Genomic DNA, 27,306 nt, shown 5'->3' on the forward strand with positions numbered 1-27,306 from the left:
CCTATAGTTTTGAATATATTTATTCATTTTCAAAAGAGTTTTAGACAGTGGCAAGTCTCCGTTACTTTGTACTTTGTACCGTTACTGCTTAGAAATGGATTTTTCGGGGATTATGAATTTTTACAAAGTAACGGAGACTCGCCACTGCCTAGAACTCTTCGCAAAATTAATAAATATCTTCAAAACTATACGAGAAATATTTTAGAAGAACCGTCACTATGACTTTCCGATCAGCAGAAAACACTTATCTGCTTAAAAATCGATTTTTCGGGGATTATGAATTTTTACAAAGTAACGGAGACTTGCCACTGCCTAAAATTCTTTGGAAAATGAATAAATGTGTTCAGAACTACACGAAAAATAGTTTAGAACTCGTAGAACTATCGAAAATCCGTCAGTGTCTTAGTGTTATGAATACATCTTTTTTTTCTATCGGCTGTTTTTTTAACAATCTAGAACAACATAAGCGCGCGCTTCGCGCGCGCCATTATTCTTCCACATTATATATATTACATAAACTGTCAAAATAACCCTCTTAAATACAAACTGTCGAAACCGCAAGTCAAAGTGAACGACTCGCAACGAGATCGACACATAAACTGTAAAAATAACCCTCTTAAATGCAAACTGTCAAAACCGCGAGTCGAAGAGAATCGACTCGCAACAAGATCGAAATCGAGTTTCGAGAGAGCCAATCGGCATCGCGGAAAAGCGACAACAATGAACTCGCAACGCCTTTTTTAGATAGGGAATATGTATCTCGTTATACATCTTCAAGGTGTGTCACGCATGAACAACATGCATAATTATACGCATCTTCATACATTCGCGATCGATTTTTGCATTCGATTTTCGCGATCGGCTTTTAAAAAACATTTCCAAGATGTTAGTATTTTTTTATTTTCATCCATATTAGAAATGTTGATTTATCGCGAAATATAATTAAAATTAATATAACGCGAAGTACAATGTTTCCTGCATATAGATGTTTTCTGTGTATAGACTTGAATTGGGAATTCAAATATCGAGTCACGAAGAAACAGTCAATATTCTCGAGTAAATGACTGAAGTAGAAATATATTTAATTTGTTTTATGCAGTACATTTTTCGAATTAAAATTCTTTTTTAATTAACGCCTCGTAGTCGTGTATTTTTCGATACGATCGTCGCTCACATTTAATTCAAGTCGTACGTATAATAATATCTGTCGGTGACGATAACAAACCGACTATGGAAGGTGTTTTCTTCCTTCCTGATCTCTGATCAAAATGACCAGACATTGTGGCCAGGAACAACGAAAGGTATGTCCAATCTGGCCCAACGATGGAAGACGGGAATAAGACGGGGTAAAAGGTCAACATGGCCACCATCAGAGTGGACGAAATAATTTGATTTCATTTGATTTGTTAAAATTCGGGTGGGTTTCTTCCGAGGGGAAACCGCTGACCAAAATCTTGTACACCAATGGCCACTAATGCCCAGTGGGCATTACTTTATCTTATTATCTTATTTTCTCTTATTATCTTAGTATATCTTATTATATATATCTTATATATCTTAGTTTATCTTATTATATTTTTATAATGCTCCAGCAAGGCCTAATGTCCCAAAAATGCCTAGTAATGTCCAGCCGCAAATCTGTACACCACAATGCCCTCAGCGGTTTCCCCCTCGGTTCCTTCTTTATATGTATATTCTCGGACATGTGCGAGATAAGATCCCAATTAAATCCCAATTGCGGGCGTATAATCCCAAATTGGATCTTTTCTAAGTCGCATCGCGATTTTAATGAGACTCTCGTAGGTTTATTAAGTTGAAACGCGGGTAAAAAAATATAATGTATCAAGAGACACGGTAGTGTCTCGCGCCAAGTAGGATAAGCGTAGCGAAAACCGCGTGCGCAAGACCGACCGTGTATTTTTACGCGAGTACGCGAGTTGAGAGGCCCTCAGATTATTGAATCTCTGTAATGGTTAATCCGATCGACTTTTAATTGTTAAGTATTATACGGGTAGGTAAGGTTTCGGGTAGGCAGTGGCAGGAGGACATAACTCGATAATTAAGAAGCTAGATAACATTGTAACTGGAATGTAATTGCAATAACTTTAACATTATTACATATATTATTACATATAATAATTTAATAATATTAAATATAATTGTATTTGTCATTATTTTTATTAAAATAGATTTTTTAAATGCATATATAATAATAACGTTAGAAATACAATACAATTTAATTTTTTGTTTGCACGTTAATAAAAAATGTTGCACAATCGGCACAACTACATGCGTAGCATTGTATAACATTTTTCATTAATGTTCTACATTGCAAGAGTTATATATTATTGTATGCATATCACATGTTTCTATGTAAGTTTATGTCATGAAGAAATATTGCAAGTATTTTTATTTACATTATGTTAGCAATTTTACTGTGCAACCTATTCTCCCTTTTATATTTTTGTATATACTACAAATTAAATTGCAAAAAAAATTAATTAAATGACAAAATGTAAGAACACAATTATTGCAATGAAAAGAGGACCGCCGAGAAGAATTCGGCGGGGATGGTGGAGGGCCTCTTATGCAATCAAGCTGGTCTCTTTTTAAGATATACAGGGTGAATATTGATGGGCGCACCAATCTTTTACCATAGGAGATGGATTACCGTTCGCGACTGCGGCCAACCCTGGAAAAACTGGAAACCATATCTCGTTACCTATATCTAATTATATCTAATTATATTTAATTATATCTCTCGAGACGCAATTAGATATGATTGAGACACATGTATATAACGAGATATGTTTTCCAGTTTTTCCAGGGTTGGCTACATTACGGTTGGTAATCCACCTCCTGTGGTAAAATGCCGGTACATCGATTAATATTCACCCTGTGTATTATACATATGTGTTTGCACATGACTGATATTTGCTTCGCCAGTGAGAAATTACAAACAACTAATATATTATTTGACTATAACTGATAGAATTTTTTTCTTATACCTTAAACTATTAAATGTTATGGAAGGGAAACTACCGGTGGAATTTTATATTTCTTACTTTCGACAAGACTAACTAAATTTCAGCTATCTTCCGAATTAATAAATATTTAATTAAAATGATCTGGATCACTCACACACCTTCTTAATCACACTTTATAATTCTTCGTACAAAATACAAACAATATTTTATATGAAAACTTTTTAATTCATCTATTCCGGTTAAATACCGGGTTGAAAAATAATTAATTGATTACAAATGAACGAACGACTCACAAATCTTTTCAATTGCACCTCAAGCGTCTTCATATGCAGTACAAACTATTGCATAGTTATTTAAAAATACGTTTATTTCCGGTCAAGTTTGAGCGAATCATCTGGATGACTACGTATAGTTCGTATATCGATTGCTGATTATTTTTATTGGCGAAAGATTGATAAAGTAAAGGGTAAGTTAAATTACCAATAAACGACAAATTCCTGTCTCCGAGAAATTTTATTAGATGGCAGCTCCAATACTGTACGTAGTGTACATTACATATCTTTTTAATTACTTAACGTATCATTTAAAAATGCCACTTTAGCAAATCTTATGAGACGTATTTTTACACACGACATGCGAAATAGATCCGTATTTTTTCTAATAAAAATATATCTCCCTAAATGTAAAGTACATCCTAATATTAAATTTTGCGGCAATACGGGCTCGATTTCATCGCTACTTGTTACAATTTATTCTTTTCAATAGAAAAATATATAATAAAAATTGCATAAATTAAACTCTCGCTAACATAAACATAGAAATAATAGGTGGGATATGAAAGATTACAATTTGTTTCCGTAAATGTCATAAATGTAGTCAATGAAACGCAACAGTAACCACGTTATACTCTCATTGCTCAGAAAAAAGTATCACTTTATCCCCCGCACGTTTTGGCTCAGCAAAGCCACGAACATGAGCTTGATGTATTGCGAAGACACATTTATCTACACGTAAAAAGAAGTTCGTGATTTCTGCTACATACCTTGTACCAAATTTAAAAGATTCAGAATTTCGATTTGCGGAAAGAAAATGATGGAGCTCGCGCTAAAATAGTAGTATTATTTTATTTGGTATCATACATGTACACCTAAATTCGATTTCTACAACAGATAGTCATTAAGCAACTTTGAGAATTCGCCAACGGAAAATTATTTCATGTGGATCTTCCTGATATCGATAACGCTGCACAACAAACTTAAAGTTCCCTTCTAACTTGCTGGTTGATCTTAATCAGAAAATTTAATTAATTAGATAGTCGACTTAAGAAAGCGAAATTAGTATCTGCGAGCCGAAATATCGCGAATAGTTTCCGAGTAACGAACGATGTCGCAGTTATCTTACAGAACAAACTTTATTTACATTCTATGTACATTGATTTTTCAATTAAGACCGCCTGCTTTCGTGGAGGAGCAAAAATCGCGTTGTGCAGCGCGATCTCACGTGTTATCGATGAAGATTTAATGACCGTCCCGATCGCGTTCGTGAATCAAGAAGGTGTCCTGGTACAGGGAGCTCGGTGTTCGGTGCATCATCGTGACAAACGAGCTTCCCGACGCCGGCGTCGTTGCAGGATTCGGCGTTGGCGTTAGCAAGGGGGTACCTTGAAGACTGATGGCCAGTGGAAGGGCACCCGACGTGCACAGGCCCACCGCCCCCCTTCCGCTTCCCGTGACCGAGCGATATCTCGAGGGCCTCGTAGACCTAAGAGGATTGTGACGTTTCTATTCAATTTATTTTTCTCCTCCGCGCTTATGAAGGAAATTTGTACAACACACTTGTTTTGAAGCTGTAAACAATGCCCGTCAGGCCTTTCTGAGGTTCACTTATGAGAAAAATTTGATCGCGGAAAATCGAAGGATCGAGCGACACTTCTGAGAATTGTATCGCAAGAAGATGTAATTAAACAATAAAATTAAGCTGCGTTTATTAAGACCGCGGCAACACTTGATATAAAAGGAGAAGTACAGTCGCGTTACCTCGAACACTTGCACTTCAGCAAGCGAATGAACGCGGCTCGAAAGGTGCGGTTGAAGATGGTGTAGATGATCGGATTGATTGTCGAGGACACGTAGCCCAGCCAGAGGAACGTGTCCACCACGTGTCTCGGCACGGGACACCGGGGACACGCGGCGAAGAAGATGTTAAGCAGGAAGAACGGCGCCCAGCACAACACGAACGTGAAGAACACCAGTCCCAGGACCTTGCTGGCCTTCTGCTCGGTCGCGACCGCGTTCGCGGATAGGGATCTCTTTTTCGTGCGACCCGCCAGAAACCTTGAAGAACGTTCGATTTTCAAGCACGCGGAATTTTTAATGTACAAATTCCTCCGGGGGGGGGGGAGGCTGTACCTGAGGTTCAGCGTGGTTGGCGTGACGTTCAATTGAAGCTTCAGGGCCCTGAGGGTGAAATTCCGTGTCTCGCGTGCGATGTTCTCCGGCGTTTGGGTCGCCTGATCCACTTTCGACTTGAGCCGAGATCCTGCGGCGGGACTCCCGGCGCCGTTCGCTGCTAACTTCAAATGCGGCAGGACCTTTCTCACGCCTCCGCATTTGTCGCTGTTCAACAATTAGACCTTTTAAATCCGCCCACAAGCCACTCGCGTGTTTGTTCTTAGGGAACAAACGTTTCCCTTACTTTATTCGCAACTGATCTCAATTTTCTACACGAAAAGATTATAATTGCAATTAATTAGCATCGCGAGGAGAAAATGAAATAAATATTTCGCTTTCTCTCTATGTTAACTTGCGCCATTATTTTAATTAAATGAAACTTTTTATATTATAATATGAAATAATTTATGACGAACTTTTATTTTTATGGCAAAAACTTTTTTATAATCAATGTTTTTTATATAAAACATTTTTATTTTCTCTATGTTTCACGATATATTCTACAGAGATACAGACTGCATTGTTTATATTATTCTGTTTGTTTATTTTGCGACAGCGATAACATGACAACGTTGTCGATTTCGTGCGCAGATTGTTGAGAGTTTAAAAATTGACGCGTTGATGAAGAAAGTTGGGATCACATTAATTCGCGGCCCCGGACTGGCCGTTGCGTCGCGACGCTTGATTTAAGATGCATAGACTCGTGGATCGTCGCTTCGCATTGATATCAGGGGTGTTGCATGCGCGATCTACCTTGCATAAAGCTGCGCTACAGAAACGGAATTCGATAAACGACTTGTATACATATAAATTGCCGCATGGCTCCAATTTTTTTTCACTTCTTCATAACTATGACTAGCTTCTTTCAATAAATTAATGAAGAAATATTGAGGAATACAATCGCGCTCAATCTAGGTTGTAAAATTTACATTCCGTTTTCACATTCACCTTTGTGTAGTTCTGTTCTCACGGCAATTGTAGTTTATGCATATAACTTGCGTACAAAATTACATATATTTCACACCGCAATTTAATTTAGATACAAAACACCCGATATAAATAATATAATTTACAAAACTACAACGACAACGGCACACAGAAGGTGTTTCCGAACTCGCGAGGCCTCGTGTCCACTATCCAAGAACTGTGTCTAAGCTGCAGTTCCAAGAAACTTGCATCCTTTACGGCAAAGCTACAAGTTGATTGGCCACGCATGTTTCGGAGCCAGAACTTGGACACGGTTCTTGGATCGTGGACACGAGGCTTAACGGCGGGCCAGGGGATGATTTCCTCTACGGGGAGCAAAAGCAATAACGAAGAGTGAAATTGTCTCGTACAGAATTTTTGGGGGAGAGATGATTTTGAAAAGAGTCCAACGCTCACCTGTCCATTTCCGCGCTGCAGCCGGAGGCGCGAATCTGTCTTGCCGTGGATGCCGACGATCTCACGGCGATGGCCGCGGCTGCCGCGTTAGACGACGAGGCTGTCGATGATGTCGTTTTTGTGGACGCGTATCTGCCGCCCAGCCGACGAAACTGATCGCCCTCCGGATTCTCGGCCGCGAATCGGGCCTTCTTGCGCAGCAGCTGCACCGTCAGGACGTACGTCGCCACCATGACGATCATGGGAATGTAGAAGGCAATCAGGGAGCCGAACACGAAGAACGCCCGGTTATTGATGACGCATATCCCTGGCCGCGGCATGATGTTCGAGGGATTAATTACGCCTGAAACAACAACCGTCGAGATCTCGTCGCGCCTATCCTCCTCTCTAATTAGCTGTCGATTGAGGCTTTCGATTAGCCGTCAAGCTCCCCGGGATCTCCTCCCGAAATGCGCGGCATACCCTCGAATCGTCATCTCGCAACCGTTGTTTTACATCTTACGGGACGTCCCGCTAATTGGAACGGATTTTGCCCCGGTAAAAGTTGATCCGAGAGAGTGCTCGCAAGTGGTAATTGGGTTTTCGGAAGTTTGTTTTAAAATGGTAACGATACGCCTGTGCCAAAGGGAAGTTATTTTCAAGAATGACTTCGAATCTGAACTCCCTCGATCTAACTTTGCGCAATCGATCTCCGAGGGAATAAACGTGAAATTACGTAAATTCCGAGAAATTTAGTATAACTCGCCTAATTAGAATTTCCATTCGGCTATTTGCATTACAAGAGATGAAAAAGAGGTAGGAGGTTACTCTCTATTATCGATTAGGGCGGCCATCGAGAGCCTTGATAAATGTGTATTATGCCGATAAAGCAGCGCAGCGTCGTCACGCTTTTTCGCTTCTCATCTCGCGAGAATACAGTGAAAATTATCGGCTCATAAAAACGCGGGGTCCTCTATCGATCTGTCGAGGTACCGCTCGTATCTTCTCACCTTGACTTTCTCGCAATTTTCGAAAATGAACGGTTTCGCAATCGCGAAGATTCTTTTGCTGCGCGATTTGCTACTTCAAAATCGGCAGAGATCATTAAGAATATACAGAAATTAGCGTAACAAGAAAATGTAAAACAGATACACGGTGGAGAATGTAGAGATAAACGTACGCTGCGATTATTGAAGTTGCTTAATTAATTTGCGCTTAAGTGGCAAGTGGAAAATATCTATTAGGTCAGAAAACTCGTTCACTAATATGCATAATCGGTTTAGGATTTAAATTTTCCGCGAGAGGCTCGATGCAGCTTCTCATAAAATAGTTAGCTCTTTCGGGAAGTTTTCGCCGGGATATGAGATTTAATTTGCCCCGAAATGTTCGAACGAGCGGCGCGCCCGTTTGACAGCTTATAAAGAAATGAGAGGTCCAATAAAGCGCCCCATTATTAATCAGCCGCCATAATGAAGACGCGCCGTCCCCGTAAAGTTTAATACGCTAGATAAACACGACGGGACGATTCATCCTAGAACAGAGTTGGTCGGAATAAAGGGAATTGTATATTCTACGAGCGCGAGCAAACGCGAGGCCGCGGCGGTCCAGTTTCCGTTTCCCGAATATGTTTCATCTGGGCAGGGAGATTGTTTGCCGATTCTACGCGTTTTCATCGCGCTCGCACTTGCCCGTTTTACGAGATACGTGCTGGCCCACATTAGAGGGGCTCTCTAACCGCGGCGGGGGTGGCCGCCGTAGATAGCCACCGATGATACGAAGGGGGACGGGGAGATAGGGGGGTAATTTACCTAACACCGTGATGGAGCTCGAGACCAGCATGGCTAGTAGCCAGACCGCGGCGATCTTGAAGCCCACCATTCGTTTCGTGGATGTGTGACGTGTCCTGAGCGGATTACGGATACCCAGGTAACGGCCCAGGGAGATGAAGCACATGTGCATTATACTCGCCGAGCACGCGAGCACGTCGCATGTCACGTATACGTTGCACCATACCACGCCGAACGGCCAATACCCTGAAAATTCGAAAAGACGAGAAGCTAGGGTGTCAAGACTAAGGAGCGAGGACGGGCATTTACCTGCCGCGGTCACCCTACACTGATAGAAAAAGATGTAGTATTTGAAACTACATATAATTGCATAGTAAAATAATTATTATAGCCAGGAATATCGTTTTATAGTAATTATTACTGTAATATTGGTAATAGCAACCATATAGACACAGCGATGCCGACTATTTAAAGCATTTACTATAAAATAGAAGCTTTTAACTATTATTCTGTCAAAATATCCGGGTAATAAATAGAAAAATTGGTTAATTATTTTTATATAGTAAATGCAATCGCAATAATAGTAAATTTAACTACATTTCTATCATCCACCTTACTAGATTAGTCTAATCACATGGTGAACAAAAGTGAAGTGGTCCGGAATGTTCTCGCTAGAGGGACGCGCGGTATAAGACTTTCTCGTAAGAGGAAAACCGCATAGGTTATAAATACGGATAAGTTTATACATTCGTATAAGATTACTTAACTTTTCTTTGAAAGATAGTTTTTCTTGTACTGGACTGTCTGTCTTTCGAGCGAAAGTTGAGCGACTTACTTCGAAATTGTCACATTTCTAGACAATTTTGTTACAGTTGTAATTGTGCATTTTCTGTGTGCGATAATTTTCAGCTTTAAGTAAACTTCTTGCACACCCTTCGAAAGGAAAATACGCTTGAAATTACACGAGAAATAAAGATATTATCCGTCGTCTATTTATATTCTTAATGTTTAATCTGCGGAAAGATATCGGCGAATCTCGCACGTGTACAATCTGCATGGAGCAACGAATGTGAAATAACATCATTTTTCAAGTTTTAATTAGGAAACATTGATTAAAAGTCTAGTAGAGGGAAATTTGAGCTGTATTCAAATTTCAGTCGTACGTTTGAATTATTAAAATATCGGGCAAAATATTAAATAATTCGTGATTAAAGTAATATTTGAAGTTATTAATTGAGATAACGATTGATCAGAGTTTACGTCTATTCAATAACATTCTGCCTTTCTTGTAGATTTATGGCTGGGTAATGTAGTTTACATAAATTTTTGCTTTTTCGCGGACTAGCCCATACACGCGCGCGCGAAAAACGGCAGAAGGGAGAATGAATTAATAGTGAAAATTGTATGGTTTCCTTTCTACGAATTCTCTCTCCCTATTGAGACGCGGAGGGAAAGGATTTAGTTGGAGAACACATTATTCCGGGCACTTTGACTTTTGTTCGGCGTTTTTGGTGATGCGCTACTTTTTCCAAGGGACGGTAACGAGAAAACGGACCAGAGATGAGCGTGGATAGAGACTTAAGCCAACGGCACACGATACTATTCTCATACAGCACGTATGTCTAAAAGACGACTTAAAGATGTTTTAAAGATGTCTTTTAGACGCGCGTGCTGTATGGGTTTTTCTTAGTGGATCGCTTACGAAAACCAATCAGGCTTGAGCTTTAAGTCACCTGATCTGAAACTCTCTATCCTTATTGGTTCTCGTAAGTAATCCAGTAGGAAACATATTATCGTGTGCCGTTGGCTGGAGGACGCGCGGGAACGTACGGTGCATCCCCGCGATGAATGGGCCACATCAAACGACGTCAAATGTCGGAAATGCGTTACACAAACCGTCACTTTCCACGCGCAGGTTCCCCGAGCCGCCGGTGTATTTTTGTCGCTTCAAAGATTTGCGAAAACTCGAAGCCGCCGATACGTCTGGAACGCTTTGGGGCTGTGTTCATAGCTGATTTGATTAATGACCGCGATTTCGGAAGTCGGATCCGGACGCGTCTGCTGCTTTGCGAAAATTTATAATTTTCCGGAACGGCACGCGATTCGACGATTCATTTCATATCGATTATCTATTTATTTGCCTCCCCGATCGAAAGGCGGGACGAATAAATATGTGTACGCACCTCTTTCTCACGTCTGAGGAACTCGTGAGCGCTTCGCGGAATCCTTCCTCTGTACTTTCCGCTAAGCAAAGCATATCGCTCGACACGTAACATTTGATTATCGGCGAACGTTTACTCAATGAGAGTCAAGAACGAAACTTACGGAATGCAACGGAATGCATCACTTCGTATGCAGTCACTCAATGTTATCCTAGGGATTAAATAAACGTTCAACGATTATACCGCATGATGATGGATTGTTCAAACAGCGATTTGCGAAACGACGAAGATCCGATAAAGTCAATAACGATTTATGTATACGAGTCTATAATTAATTGCGCCTTCTCAGTCACGGATTGAAAATAATCCCGCGATACACTGCGAGCAACGGCCTCGGTAATTTTGTCAATTCGTTTCACACGTGTCCCGATTTTTACCGCGTCGGATTTCCCATTATGCAGATCCCAGTGCTGTAACCGTAGCTCGGAATGAGTGACGTTTAACGAGTCGAACGAACGAGGCGTCGCGAATACTTCAAAGCGTGGTTTCTTCCTTTAATCCACCGGCATGGATACTAATCCAATTAAAATAATCAACTTAATCCGCCGTCTCTTGGCGTAGTGCGCTGCACTCGTTGTGAGAATTAAGGCGAAAAGCGCAGAATGTCTGAGGACGCATAGTAACCCCAAAAATTTGCATAGTCGCATTATATTAAGATCTCCTCGGAGACTACGTTGCGAGGAATTTCATTAGTAACAGATTAAAGCACGGCTTGATGAGCAGACACACTGCAATAAAGGCCTAAATACATGCGAGAAAAACGAGAGGGGCAAGCGCGAGGGTGGTAAATAAAATAAAATTAAAAAAAACCCTCCCGGGTTCATAGAAAATTGTAAATGTCGACGTTCAAGGTGACACGGATCGGCGAGCGCGGACCTTCAATATAACATTTTACATGTTCAATATTTGACTGGGGATTCGAGTGGCGATTAAAATTAAAATGATAAGTATACATCGCGAATTACATTTATAATAATTACATGTCGCGGATATCGTGTCGCGCGAATATCTGCGCCGGCAGACTCGAATTTACCATTGTTTAGCGGGAAACATGTCCAAATGCAACGCGACAATAGAGATTAAGATTTTATTTTTCTTGCAAACTTCGGGACAAGAATAAAAGATGAAGCGCACGTGAAATTTGGGGAAATCATTTGAACGCAAGGAAAAAATTCGCCTGAAGATAAGATCCAAGGAGTTAAAAAGAAAGGCAATCTCCATTATCGATACTGCGCCAGCGATTTATGCGAAGGGACGTTTCGATTGTTGTTACCGTTGCTAATCCCGCGCGTATACAATATTTCCTCCCATTCTTTTGTCAATTTGAGAAGTTAGCGGCGGAAACTTCGCGGGCTTCCCCGGAAATGCGCGAGGAAAGAATTGGAATGCGAATGGGAGTAGCCGATAGTTCGCGCGTGAAGGCGCGAATGCCGCTGAATACGAAATATTCGCATAGCTCCGAGGCGGCGAGTTTGCCAATTTTCAGCCACAAAGGCCGCGTTACGCGCCGATGCGCATCCCCGTAACAAGGTGCATACGCGCCGGGTTGAACCGCCGCCGCTGTACGTGCCCGCAATGCACTTTCTGCCGTTTTCGCGGCATATATATTCGCGAAAATATGAAAACAAACGTCGGAAATGAACCGCGCAACTTAACGAGTGTAACGAGCGAGCCCGAAAATGGCGCGCGCTTCACGCCCCCGATGATTTCAGCACGTTTGTCCCACCTGAAATATTGACGACGCCTCGACGCTATTTCATCACAATGGTTAATTAAACATTAAAATATCAGCGCGATCAATAACGATAAAATATTGCAATAAAATGGAGATAAATAATTTCGACGAATACCTTTAAAAAGTATTTAACATTTATATCGTCCCGTCGCATCCTGTTTTGCGATTTTACACATCAGCGGTCGCCTTGAAATTTTTCCGGCGCTACGTCGTTTGTTCTATCTTATAGCTAGATCGTTTATAAACAGCTGGAGATTAACAGTTAAAATCTTTGCAATCACATCGTTCGCAAAGTCTGAGAACGCACTCGAGACGAATTTCAGGGCGATTTATAATGGATAGGCGTCAAGATAATTGTAGGCTGTCATCGAGCCGGCGTAGATTGGACACTCGAAAGTACTTAATCGCCATACGGCGTGCTTCGTTGCTCGCAGCAATTTCAGTCGAAACGCGAATTAATTAGCGCCATAATCACGGCGCCTCGTAATAGGATCAAGGACGGCGAGAATTATTAAATGTAATACCGTCAATCTAATCCTTGCTTACTAATTTTTAACGCCAATGTTTAACGCATTGTGCAACAAGATACTTTGTCGTGCAAAATGTGAAATGAATTATTTTTTACGCGACGGCTGCGAATCGCGTCGGACGAAATAAAGAAATGCCAATGCACAGTTGACTTTAATATTTTCGCCTTTAATTTCGGGAATTTATTTTTACTTTTAGCGTGTTGCTAATTGCTGCGTGATTATTTTATACAGGGTGTCTGGCACAAGAGGACCCCTACGAAAAATGGTGGTAGATTATGTCAGACTAAGAAGAAAAGTCATGTACCATTTTACAAAATTCGCAATAGTTATCGAATAATTTATTGAAACGTCTGAGCGAATGAGCGCGCAGAGAGCGGTGGGCCGGGCCCGGTAGGTACGCGAGGGGCGGGCGCGAGCGGTAAGTACGAGCGATGATCGACACGAGACGTAAAGCCTCGTCTACATAGAAGTCGTAAAGTCGTAGGATACGGTCGTAGAGCCATATCGGTGGTCGCTTGAGAGGTTAGTTTCCGGTCGCAAGATGGTCGTCGCAATCGTGCAAGTCGGTCCAATTCTGCGGGGTCCACAACGACAGTCGCAGAATCGCAGTCGTAAGAATAATCGACTGTAATTGGTCAATTCAGTCAGACCCATAAGAATTAACCAATCATAGTCGACTATTCTTACGACTACGACTCTAAGACTTGCGTTGTAGACCTCGCATCCTATTCCTGCGACTGCGACTGTACAACGAGCCAATCAGATAGAACAAACTTAATCTAACCTAACCTTACCAAAGGAAAACGCGCTTACGCGCTCATTCGTTCAGACATTTCAATAAATTATTCGATAACTATTGCGAATTTTGTAAAATGGTATATGACTTTTCTTCTTAGTCTGATTCAATCTACCACCATGTTTTGTAGGGGTCCTCCCGTATCAGACACCCTGTATATTTGAACTATTACCTAGATAGAACACACAGTTCTATGAATATTCTTCTGGAGTGCAAATATTCTTAATTTCAGAATATTCCAATCGAAAATTCTATAAATACACATAGATTGTTACAATTAGAAATCGTATATTCAGAACAAAGAAGAATGTTTTTAGAATATTCGCCGAGAATGTCTTTGGAATATTCGTTCAGAATAACGTTGTAATATTCATCGAGTTTATGTATTGCAAATTGTTTATTGTGTAATACACTTATCGTATGCAAAAGGCAGTGAAACTTGTGAACGCCATGTTCGATAGATTATTCTATTCACATTCGAAAAAGATTTATAGTAGTGTCAATCGAATGTTTCACGAACATAAGATAAATGTATAAGAATGACCTATGGAATATTTTAAATATTCTTGAAGAATATTTTTAAAATGTTCATAGGAGTGTCTTGTGCTATCTGGGTAAGCCTAATCTACAATGTGCTCCTTGCTTGTCTAGAAACATTCTATTCTGTAGCCAATAAATAACCAACGTTTAAAAAATGTATGCACGTTGGTAAATTGTACATTACACGATCGTACATTGTCGACAAAGTTTTCAAGCGTTTCGATTTGCTTGTATTAAACAAAATGTTTCTAGACGCAAAGAGCACGTTGTAATTAGGTTTTAAGGAATTACCGACAGCGAATTCGGTTGCTCGCACTAGTGCGCACTGAGTGCACACTAAGGCTTGTTAGTCAATTCTTACATTTAAGTTTGTCTTGAATATACATTGAAAAACTATTTAGCAAAAAAAATTGACCTGTACGAATCGTTTTTCGGGATAAGAAATATTTCAAGAAGTAAGACGATCCTTAAATATAAGAAGTGACTATGAAGTCTTACTGTGCACTCAGTGCAAGCAACCAAATTCGCTACGAGACTAATACAATCAGAAACTCACGTTGGACGTCACAAACTTGAAAATTTTACATTTATTAGTTAGTGAAGTAAAGTTTATTCGTAAAGTTTCAAAGCCGGATTTAAGTCCTGTGTTGCAAAATTTGAAAGCGAGAAAGCTCGAAAGCTCGGTCGCCTGGCCCGTAACGATACGAGATTCGGCGATTTCACCTGAGGGTGGGCCGTGACATCGGCCGCAAACATTTTTTTCCCCACGTCGAAACAACCGGAGGAAACATCGCGAGTCCCGCGAACTGCGAAATATCGAAATGTCGGAGCTGGAAAATACGAGCGCTTTTATTTCAAACGGCATTAGACCCGACAGTCTAAGAAGCCGGAGGAAATGGGTATGCTAGATGCTTCAATGGAGTTTCATATTAACGACTTGATGGAATCGAATGGCGCGTTGTTGTCGCCGTTCCGGATTTTAAGTTCCCCGGACCTAGATGCGCGCCTGGAAATTACTCCTTTCAGGTCGCGGAGCAAAAGCTGTCTCGTTCGCGAGATAAACGAGCCGCGACGATGAATCCGCTAATGCCTCGCGTGTCGTCGGCGCGTTTTCGCGTGAAGAATGGGGCACAGGCACGTGACGCGAAAACTCGCGGGATAAAGTCGTCCCTCGACAATGGCAGCGGCGAGGAGGGCGGGCCGGCCGATTGTTCGTAGGAGGAAGGAGATTCGTCTGTACTTTAGCATAAATTTATCTGCTAAGATCATCCCTTAATCGACGGCCCATTCTTGACTGATGAGACGACTCTTGGGCGTTAATTAACAGATTACATCGGTTGATACGTACGTACGTATTTACAGGGTGATTCGGAAATGCTTGTACGAATCTTGGAGGTGGGTTCTCCACATAGATACGAAATCTTCCTGCAAGTACAATCGATTATTATTTTTTTAGTATTACTCGAATCCAAAAGAACACTTGATTGTTAGACTTGACTTGGATTTTTATATTTGGAGATTATGAGTTATAATTTATAACTTTCGTAAACCAGGTATTCCCGGACATACAGTCCTCTGTTATGAGATAGACTCTTAAAATGAGACGGCGGGTTTTCAACGTTTAACTTTACAAATCTTTTTGCGCAATAATTACACGCATCTAACTTTCTTCACTCTAGGGACAATAAATTCGTGCTGGAACCAACAGACGATGTCTATTAATTTAGCAGAAACCTCGCTGTCTCGTATTAGGAGCCTATCTCGTAATAGGGGGCTCTCCTGTGCGTGACACTTTTTCTTGACTATGGAGAACTCACCCCCGGAGTCTGTACAAATGCTTCTGAATCACGCTGTACGTCTCGCGGTTAACAATTCATCTTCAGTTCGTAACTTTGAAATTAACGGCTAAGTTTTGTAAGCGGTGATACAGTTTTGGATTCAATTAATATTAATCACCGGGCAATTTACGCGATTGCCCGAGAAGCCCCGTAGTGGAGAACACGAGATCGGAGGAGAAAGAGGAAGAGCGCAAGCGGCCCTTTCGCGCGTGTCGTCTCCCGTTTCCACATTGTTCCACTGCACCACGATGTCTTAAGCCACGGATTATGTTACGAGCGTAATCCGATCGCGCGCGTAGCTACGCAGGTCCTTCTAAAACTCTGCTCCGGTGCGCCACTAATACGCACTGTTCCACTGTGCGCCTATTATTCGCGGCACCCGGCGGAAAAGCCGCAGATATTTCTCTCGACATATTCCCACTTTTTCCCCCATTCCGTCCCCGCGTGTTTGTCTAGCCTCTTGAAACACTTGGGAAGGAAAATTTCAAAATATTTTTTGTAATATCTGCGTCACGTCGATGTAAACTCGCTTTGTCAAGTCAAGAAAATTCAGAGGAACAAAAAGCCAATTAAAAGTCAAGACAGCATCGAGAGGTAATCATTTCTAGAAAGACAAGATGATATCATTGAACACTTTTATGACTGTATTTTGACTTTTCGATGACTCTCGCCGAAAGAATGCAAGTCGCTCGTGCGTGCAAAATAATTAAAATCTCGTAGATGTTATCATGTATTTCACGAGTTTGTAGAAATGTTTGATTTTTGAAGCATTGATGCCCTAATTTTCCAATTCACAAGATACGAAATGAAAGCTCAAAAAGGCAAATCTGACAGAATATTGATTGTTGCACTTTATCACACAAATTATATTCTTATCTTAATAGCATTTTTGTTAACAAAAAGATTGTGTATCCATACTATCCATGTTTAATTTCCAACATACAATTATGAGTATCGAAAATAATCCAAGTTGAAATTATCGCGATAGAAATCAAACTTTCAAAATCATAATCAGATCAATTTTCTGTCGCGATCAAAATATGACTTTCGATAGTTATTTTGCTGTGATTTTGCCTTCATCGCGACTCCTAGGTCGGTACTCATAGTCAGATTCAGGATCCCTCAATCATCTTTTTTACCGACACAGTTTAGTTTTTGCGTTTGTAATTCTTTTTATTGGCTTTTGTGCACAAAATAATACCGGGATAAGTTGCGGATCATCTTTAGATACCCTATAGCCAATAAAACGTTCCATGCGGCATCTTTAGATAAATTCAAGACAGCCTCGAATGTAAGATCTGATTATGAATACCGGCTCTTGCTCTGGGTACCGTAGAGGGAAAAAAAACATTAAGAAGACAAGCAGGGTTGAAACGAGTCTCTGCAGGACTCACCCAGAAAACCAGGTATGGCACCTAGAGGCATGACGAAGAGGCTGACGAGGAGATCGGCCACGGCCAGTGACAGCAGGAAATAGTTCGTCACATTGTGAAGCTTTCTGTCCAGGCCTACTGCGAGACAAACCAATATGTTTCCCAGTCCGCCGGCGACTATGAACACCGCCACGAACAGGAAGCTCCAGTCGAAGCGGCGTGTCTTCGTTCCCACGCCACCGATCCTGGACCGGTGCGAGCAGGACACGGCCAGGTCCTCGGCGATACTGCCGGCCGGCGAGCACTCGAAAATCTAAAACACCGGATATTTATTTAACGTCCGCTACGTTTGAGATGGACGACTGGAATTTCTACGGCGGCAAAAGCGGAAAGCGACAATTTCGAAACGTCGTCCCGGATTTGAAATATCGCCGCTTCGTCTTCAAAATGAAGAGCTTCACACACACGTCATCCCGGAACGGAAATCGAGCAACTTTATCGCTCCTTCGAGGGGGGAAGTGACTAGATCTAATTCGAGAGAGAAACGAAGGTGTTGAAAATTGTTCAGATCTCAGACTGTTAGTGACGTCGAATTAGAGTGCAAAATTTGAAACTTAGACATTTCGAGTAATTTGGTAATCCATAAATTAACAAAAAATGTTATCCTGGATTCTTGTTTCAATTTTTCATCCTTTTGATGTTTGGGTATTGGAGTTATTTTGTTTTCGAAAACTTCTGCGAAAAATTGAAATGGAAAAGAAATTGGATTTTGAAGGATTGAAGATTTATATTTTACCTCCCGCGATTTTTCTTATTTTGGAACTCTTTGGATTTTAAAAATCCCAGGACATTTGGCTAATCTAATCCCGAGTGTTCTTTCTACTTTCCAACTCTCGCAGGTTGAAACTATGCGAATTTTAAATTCCGACCTCCTTGAAAATTTCGACACTCAACGTCTACAGTCTCGAGGAGAACTTACTTCTTCCTCGATGGACGTGACATTGCAATTCCTTATCGGTATCCTGGACAAAAAGACACCTTCAATGCTCTCGAGACCGTTGAGGAGCAAGGACACGTTGACGTTGCAACTCGCATAATCGCAAGGAGTACAGAAAAGCGTCATCGAGGAAGTGGTGAATGTTCCTCTCTCGATCGCCGTGCAAAGGTGGTCGAATTCGGAAACGATGTTGCACTCTTCGGCGCAGCCCAAAAGAGTATCGTTGCATGACACCTGGTGCAGCAGCGTTGTCCAGTTACTGGCCCAAGATGTCAAATTGCCCTCCGGGACCAGCATGACGAGCCTCGATGGAGTCTTCGGGATTAATACCTCCAGTCACGATCGATAACACGTACGTGCGAGGTCCTTACGCCGACCCGAAGTGTTTCCGAAGACAATCTGACGAAATAACAAGACTCTCGTATCCCGCAAATGTTCTCAAAAAGAGGCTGAAACGCGTAATACATAAAATTAACTGTGCGATTTAACTTTTGACATTTAATAAGCTTTAAGCCTTTGCAACGATTCAGGAAATCAGAATAAAGCTTTTACAGATATTTTTAGAGATTTGTTTTAATCCGTTCGTATTCCATTTAAAATTGAAAATGTAAAATTCAAAATAAAAAGTATCATGCATTGAAAATGATATAAAAATGCAAAAACGCTAAATATTTCAGTCTGTGAAAAAATTGCGAGGTAAAGCTGCTTAATTTCAGCGGATTAATTTTTCAGGGACGCCGTGTTGCGTTTTATTCGCTCTTTTTGCGCCTTTAATTATCGGAGATCGGTATATGGGCTTTGTCATCGGTTTCTTTATCGTCAGGAATTCACAACGTCGATTACAACGTTCGCGGGGAGGAAAGAAGAGCGACGTATTTGCGCGTTGATTGCGGGCGGAGAATCTTACGGAACAAAGCGGCCGCTCTTTCCCGACAAACAAAAGGATCGGCTCGACGCCGGGCGCGTAGACCGTCCGGGACATCGATAAACGTGTAAGACCGGACGGGCGCGATCCGCGATCCCTCCGGATATTTCCACCGGTCGGGCTACAAAAATGTCAACCCCCTTCGGGGCCGCTATTTATTTGCCGGGACCCCACACCGGTCGGATTAACTGACGTACAGGATATCGACAGTCCGTGTTCTCTAGCTCGCGACAATGCTGATCCTCGAACAAATTGCTACTTCGGTAAGCTTGCCTGTCAATGACATACCGGCGCATGTTATCCGGGTTCAGCCGTTGCAAATAGTAATATGGAAATCAAAGGTAAATTCTCGACAGGAAACAAACTCTTTTATCGTTATTCTAATATCTTACTTCCTCGATGGAGTTCGAGCCGAATGATTAATTGGCCAATAATTAGCGCGAAGAGTTGAACGACATGGAAAAGTCACGAATGTGCATCGTAATTCGTTCGTACGGATTATTTATACAAATTGTTGGAGCTTGCAATCGGCAACGCCGATTTAAGCTTCGTATCGCGGAGTTTATTCCCGAGTCTATCTACGTATTTGGTCTAGGCGAAATTCGTATGCGCCGGGCAGTATTTTGTAATTAGCGTAATTAAAGCGCGGTTATCGCTGAATTTTACGAGCAAAACTGGAAACCGATTTCCTGCTTCCCAGAAACGAAGATACAGCTCTCCGCCGAGTTTACGCGGCAAGTTGATAACGATACATTAATGCAGGGCATGAATAATAAAGTTGATGCATTAAAGCCGTGACGGAATATTGCGATCCGCGCGCGCGAGAGTGCTTGATCTATTTATATCTAAGAAAGTTCGCGTATCGCAATATATTCCGCGTATAAAAATAAATGTAATTCTCGCATGACCTGCGCGTAACACGTGTTACTCGTAAAGCCAAATATATGCGCCGTTATATATCATCTTGCTTGGCTTAAATACGTACACGATATCCAGCGACAGACATTTATAAAACGGTCTGTCGCAAATTAGCTGAGCAATTATACAAATTATATTAACGACAGGTATAATGACATAATTAATTACAACAGGCATAACTGTTTACGCTGAATGAAATCGGAGATAAATGCGTTCGCTGGACAATTGTGCGACTGATTTTAACAAAAGTTACACCTTCGCCGAGAAAAATATTGAAAAATTTAGAAAACCGCAAAGGACGTTATTGCCGCAAAGCTGTTGCGGCACCGCGGCTCGAAATTTCGAAGGGGAATTTAATTTCCAAATCGCATCCGAGCCGCACTTTTCGGCTCTGCAAGAAGCCGAGGTGCTTCCTAAGTGACTTGATCCGCGAAAGTGCATCATAGGGTTGAAGTGGATCGCGCCGGCACCGACGTACTCGCACCGAAACGAGCGCGGGTTAACACGCGTTCGAGATCGGGACCGATGTGGGAGAGAACGGGAGATGCGGATGTAATTTATTAGCGGTCCCGTGTGGAAAGTGACGCGGCGTCGCAATGACTACTGACACCTCTAAGGCCAATGACAGCGCGCTCCGTCACGAGTCGTCGTAACAATCATTAATTGGGGCGCTCAAAGGTGAAGGAGATACGGTCGACGTTTCTGCGCGGAGAGAACTTTTAACAAATTTAGCCTGAAAATCATGTAATCGTGGGACAAATAATAAAATCGTTATATTATTAGGAAACTATATAGACACGCGACGTAATTTTCTTTTCAAATTTACCCTGAAAATCATGAACTCGTGGGACAACACTGCATTTTGAAGACCTTTATGAGAGCTTTTTTTAATTATTTTATATCTACGCGATATAACACAAAGTAATTGTCAAGTCGCATCTGATAACTGCAATTTTGCTTCTCTTTCCTCTAATCGTTACACTTTTATTATCAAAGTTTATTGGCCAGCTGGAATTAATCGAGAACCCGTATTATTATTAATCGATAATATATTATTAATCGAGAACTTTATTATTGTGAGAAAACAATACTTATTTTGATCTCTTTAAATTCGCCGCAAATGTCGTCGATTGAAACGTCCGATTTCAATTATAAATAAAAAATATTTATTCACACATTTTGTTTCTATCATTCACTGCGAAAACTATTACGCCAATGAAGTTTGATTACTCGTAATTATAGTGCAAACATTTGCTCGGCGATTTTGTTAAAATTTACAAAATCGTAACCAATCAATCGTGACTTGTTAAATAATAAATGAAGACCAGAATTTCTCTGTTCTAAATAACAAATGTGCTATATTTTTAACTTCAGATTTCCCCGATTCTTGAATAAATAATCAAGTTTGTTTTCAATAATACATATACGCGGCGCTTAATAATCGATCCTTTCGGCAGACTGACGTAAATTAATCGCGATGTTTCACGTTAATTTTTCCGAGAGGGAGAAAGAAAGAGCGGATCCCGAGAAAAGGTCGACAGTAATCCAGTTATTTCCGCTTTCCATGGACAAAAAACCGGAAATTATGATTCCTTTTATAGAATGTATTATTTGAAATTCAAGTTTAAAGCATCTTTCGTCTAAACAGTCATGTCCTTTTATTAAATGGGAAATGCATTGTAGAATGTGCATCAACAAGTAAATTGAAACGAAATGAAAGTACAAAATGAAGTGAAATAAAGACTGAAGTAGGATCATGTATAGATTAAATGAAAAATGAGACGAAATGAAAAGTAGAAAAGACGCAAGATAAAGTAGAATAATGTTCTTTGTTATAAGAAAAGCACCGGAATAGATGAATTGAAAAGAGCTGATTGAATTGTTTCCTACTTAAAAAAATGTGACGATATTAAAGCAACAGGTTCTCGGGTTGTCGCTCGCGATTCAGCTAATAAAATGTCGGACTTTCTGCCGAATGTAAATGGCTTACGGGAAGGCACAGGATTTGCCACGGTATTGCAACAAGATCAATAGCTACACGGCTCCCCGATAAAGGGATCGCGATTAATGAGAGTCCCGCGCGTAGATGCGGCTAATCGAATTGCATCTACGTAAGCGATGGCACTTAAAAATCACGCTCCAACGGCGAGAACGTCTTTCTTCGCAACTAAATAACGCACGCTTGCAGCGTACCCCAGATTCTTCTAGCACCCTTCAATAGATTTTTATAGCGTCTTGGACCTTAGAGCTTTAGTTCCGCTTTTAGCTCCGACGAAGATCTAACGAGGGTTTAAATAATACTTCCAAGAATAATAAATATAAAAATATACTTTATCAGACGCACTTATATTCAGCGAATGTCTGCGAAAGAGATGCGATATTTAAATATTATACGTCTAATCAGGCCAGGTTCTTTTTTTCTTCCCTTAAAACTCGGAGAATTCTAAGAAAAATAATCTCGCACTGTACATCCGTAAAATCTATCGAAGAAGTTGTAAACTGAAAAGATATTGACCTGGAATATCGCTGTGCCATTTTGATATTTCCTTTTTCGATAAGTTTACGGTAAAATAAATAAATCAGTTCTGCGACGAACAAAATCTGCGAACCAATCTCGAAAGGAAATAGTATATCGTGTTCGATCGATTTTATACGATTGCACTTACTTTTCCAATTTCTGCTGTTCGCGTCTCGACGCCATTGATGCTCTCGTTTCGTCGTCGGTACAGTTTGTTCATTGTCCGAACCTCAGACACAGCCGAAGCACTTTTCACTTCTTCTTTTTTTTTCTTTTGCGGAATTTTCACTCGCGTTTCATAGCGAACCGAGAGAAATATTTATTCACTTGTGTACAAGCTATTATTTTTATCCCCCTCGTGAAATTTTTACGGCTTTGATAAACTGTGATTTATTAAATGTTAGTAGTACAAAAGAAGTTCCACATTTATAAAGTAAGTCATCTCTCTCAAATTCTCCGAGGGAATTCGAGTGAGACAACTTCCGCCAAAAATGTCACGTAAAAGCCATTGAAGGTCAGATGACTCTATAGAGTAAATTTTCTCCCTTTCTCTCTCTCTCTCTGACACGAGGGACGTACGAAAAGCATTTTTCTCTGTAACTCTTTAGTCGCGGATTTTCTGACGGACGCGAGATTGATAAAACTATGATAAGACTTTGAAAAAATAATTAATATGATACATAAAATATCTTCTAAACGAATAACGATTTTAAAAGAATTTGTGCAGATGGCTTCTTTTTTGGCGATTTTGCCTACGTTTTATCACAAAAACATTTATTAAAATTGTTCTCGAAGAGTTCATTTTATTGGAAAGATTTTCAATCGTTTTGTTCAATTGATATTTTCTGATGACATTATGTATGTCAAGTAATTTATATGCTGAAAAATAATTAAAATTTTTAGGAAAACTTACGCGCAAAATCTCAAGAGTTTAATTATATGTTTAATGAAATTAATTAATTGATCCTCAAAATTATAAACAAAAAAAAGCGCACGGACAATGAGAATAAAAAAAAACGGAGTTACTGCTGCGTGAGTTTCATCATCAATCATATACTTAATAATCTAAAATGTAGACGTTCTGACCTATTTTGCGTCAGCACAATGAAACTTTCAGTAATACATCTGCTATTTCAGTTCGGCCAACCGGTTCTAGATTTCTCCGTCCAAGAGCAGGGAAGAACCGACATTTTGACAAAACGATCAAAGGTCACGTTGCAAATTATCAAGATTTGCTAATTGCACTCACCAGCCGGTACGAAACAAGAAAATGTGGCCCGGAATATAAAATGCACAGCAGTTCCGCAAATATAGCGTAAGAGGATGTCATTAAAATTGAGATATCACAGTTAGATTAAATACAACGGCAATTGTGTTGGACGGGCGATACACATAGACTGAAGTCAAGTGATAATAAATAAATAACCTTGCGCGAAGCCTATCCGTATCGCCCGTTCGACAATTTCAGTGACATCCTTGGCGAAACTGAAATAGTATGACGTACAGGAAAGTCTCCTATTATAAGGAAATCTTCTAATATGAGACTGCGGGGTTTCTGCTAAATTAATAGACATCGTCTGTTGGTTCCACCGCGCATTTATTGTTCTCGGAGCGAAATCTGTTTAGTGAAAAATTCATTGTTAGATTGTGCGATCGTTGCGAAAAAAGATTTGCGATTGAATTTGGGTGTTGAAAGCCCGCTATTTCATATTAGAAATCCATCTCATGATAGAGGACTTTTCTCTACTACTGAAAGTTTTATCGTAGGTACTGAGAATGACACAGGTATCGTAACGTCCACATTTTGGACAATCAGGTATACGATTAATGGTGAAACTCGGGCAACGATAACCGCGTTTTTTGCTCTCACCGTACAAATACGTATTTTTATTGTATATTTAAATATATATATAGATTATTGAGATTTTACAATTGTGAGAGGCCAATTGCCAGCGTAATTCGATTGACGCGGTGTATTGAGAGGAATGGATGCTAAGAAACCACTGAAAGGGACTTGAATTTCAGTATCGCGCGTAACCCTCGGGCCCACGAAACTCATCATGAATCTATATCGTATAATCTCACAGCTCCTCGATATCCAAAATGAATTCGGCCGATCGGGTTTATTAAATCTCGTGTGGCTCGCTCGATATTTGAATAGCAAAGTAGCGCGATTCTACCGACTTTTTACGTGCGACAGCTCAAAAGCTCGGGATTCGAACGGATCTCGGTGAATCAACAACGAGATTGTTAAACACAGAAATTGAAACATATTAGAAACTTTATGTTGGATGTTTTCACACTGGGAACTTTGTGTTCCAGATATCTATCTGCGATGTTAACGAAGGTCTGCGTGAAAATTATTAGCGAGAAAAGGCGGTATAAATAACGGCCATGTTGATTGGCGCGAGTCAGTCAATTTTTAGATTAATAATTATAATAAGGAATTGTTCATTAAGAATCTAACATAAATTATTCATTTTATTTTAGTTCGCACCAAATTAAGTCGGAGCGATCTGTGTCGTTTTTCACTCGCAAAAATTCCGCAAGTTTTATAATATATTAAAAAAAAAGAGAGAGAAATTTCACAGGCCCGTCGGATCCAAACGTGAAGATTGACAGGCACTGACGAAAGGCCTGCTGTACTTATTGTGGAAATAATGGCGATTTAAAATTACCATAACAAAGGATTAAGCTAATCTCCTTAAAAGTCAATGAAGCAACCCATTTAATGTAGCGATCAAGGTATCTAGTTAAATTCAATTCGGTTTTAATATGCCTGGCAAAACTTTTAGCGAAGTAAGTTTGCCATGTTAAACTCGCAAAATCATAAAATTGCTAATGCAAATAATGTAGAATGAAACGTTTCATAAAATCAGAATATATATGCAAAAGCTCGGGAGGTATGAACCAGATGACGAATCAATAACGAACTACCAAACGTTAATAAAAAAATTATTACAAACGCCTGGCAGGATGTGTCTTACTTTTCATATTCACGCTGCAAATGAACGTCCGTACAGACTATCATTATACGAAAAGGTCCAGTTAGACTCCTTAGAACAAGTAATGTTTCTTTACAACAAGCGCTCGTCCCTCGTTAAAAATGAATGATCAAGAAATGTTCATTTTCAGTTGAATCCAACTTCGATTCTTGTCACGAAATCCAGTTGTTTCACGTAATAATAAAATAAGTAACGCGACAACGAGATAACAGTCTGGGGTGCACGATGCTCGCGCTCGGACCGCGCGGATCATACTGGAAAGGAAGCCACGGAGGCTGCGTGATGAGAAATGAAAGGAGACGAGCGGGATGGAAGCGAGACGGGGAAGCGCTAAAATTTGCGCGCCACCCGGACCTCCCTTCCCGTATCTCCTCCTTCCGCCCGTGTTCTTTTTTCACTTTTCCTTCGCTTCCGTTTCTCTCACCCCCTGCCCCCCCCCCCCGCCACGCCATTATCGCGGACTTCCCCTTATATCTTTACGGCAGCCGATTTCTTCTTTTCCGCCGCGTAACTCTCCCGGGCCTCCTTGTGTTGTGGACGTGTCCTCCGCGCACGCTTTTTCTCCTCCTTTTGTCTCTTCGTTTTTCCGCCACGTACCGCGCGATTTATGACTCGAATTTGCGACGGAAGATGACTAAATCTGAATAAAGTTTCTACACGAATGAAATGGCGAATTCACCCTTGGTTCAGCTCCAGCCCCTCCCCGCGGTTGGCAAATTACTTTGGAAACCGCGGCAGAGATTCGAATATCTTCATTCTTCGCGCACGAGTTAGTTTCCAAGTTAAAATTGTGATAGTTGCTCAAATTGCTTCGGAATTATTTATTGTATCGCGATATCACTACTTGTGATTTAATTTAATATCGCTTGTCCGTTTAATTTAATTTAACGGGGGTTAATACTAGAATTGCTAAAATGCATCCTTTACAAATTTTGCAGTTTGCTGTTGTTCAAACGTTTAAAATATCCGCCGCGCGTGTACAATTTATTTTCGCGCATCGCATATAACATTCGCGTTCACGAATAAGTTCTTTTATATGCAGACAACATGCTGATATTGCTAATGTCAACCGAAGAGTCCAAGTCTTTTCAATGCCTTAAGAAAAAGGAACATTTTTTTTTTGTTAGCGAGACGGGCATTTAATTTCGTCAAGAAACTTTCGTGTTAGGTAAGGCTGCTTCGTTAATTGCACGTTATTTCGCCAATTAAGGAACTTTTCCAACTTCCGAAGGCACGAGCAAGAGTATCGCGATACGTATTGCATATACAATTATAGTAAAATCTGGAGAGTCCGGAAGAATCTGAAAAGTTTTGTAAAAATAT

The 27,306-nt window shown here is 40.6% G+C and overlaps 1 protein-coding gene across 6 annotated transcripts; it reads right to left on the bottom strand.

Moving 5' to 3' along the window:
- Positions 1-3,485: 3,485 nt before the first annotated feature.
- On the bottom strand, positions 3,486-26,234 carry LOC105561721 (alpha-1A adrenergic receptor). 6 transcript variants are annotated; one of them, XM_012011953.1, is made up of 9 exons: positions 25,966-26,234; positions 23,127-23,361; positions 18,600-19,016; positions 17,642-17,933; positions 8,608-8,832; positions 6,821-7,163; positions 5,396-5,602; positions 5,024-5,320; positions 3,486-4,748 (listed from the first exon to the last, which is right to left on the bottom strand). In XM_012011953.1, the coding sequence occupies exons 3-9, from the start codon at positions 18,912-18,914 to the stop codon at positions 4,505-4,507; spliced, it is 1,923 nt and encodes a 640-aa protein (XP_011867343.1). In that variant the 5' UTR covers positions 18,915-19,016; positions 23,127-23,361; positions 25,966-26,234; the 3' UTR covers positions 3,486-4,504. The 6 variants fall into 6 exon arrangements, with proteins under 6 accessions (XP_011867343.1, XP_011867344.1, XP_011867342.1 ...); XM_012011954.1 differs by having other exon boundaries at positions 23,127-23,572; XM_012011952.1 differs by having other exon boundaries at positions 23,127-23,857.
- Positions 26,235-27,306: the final 1,072 nt, after the last annotated feature.

Source organism: Vollenhovia emeryi, unplaced genomic scaffold, assembly GCF_000949405.1.
Source record: "Vollenhovia emeryi isolate VEMERY1.0 unplaced genomic scaffold, V.emery_V1.0 DF939202.1, whole genome shotgun sequence".
In the NCBI taxonomy this organism is placed as follows: domain Eukaryota; kingdom Metazoa; phylum Arthropoda; class Insecta; order Hymenoptera; family Formicidae; genus Vollenhovia; species Vollenhovia emeryi.

Coding starts and splice junctions, on each gene's coding strand:
- LOC105561721 (XM_012011953.1), bottom strand. CDS start 18,914: ATGCTGGTCCCGGAGGGCAATTTGACATCTTGGGCCAGTAACTGGACA. Junction 7,164..8,607: donor GAGCTCCATCACGGTGTTAG/GTAAATTACCCC, acceptor TTGTTGTTTCAG/GCGTAATTAATCCCTCGAAC. Junction 4,749..5,023: donor CTGAAGTGCAAGTGTTCGAG/GTAACGCGACTG, acceptor CAATCCTCTTAG/GTCTACGAGGCCCTCGAGAT.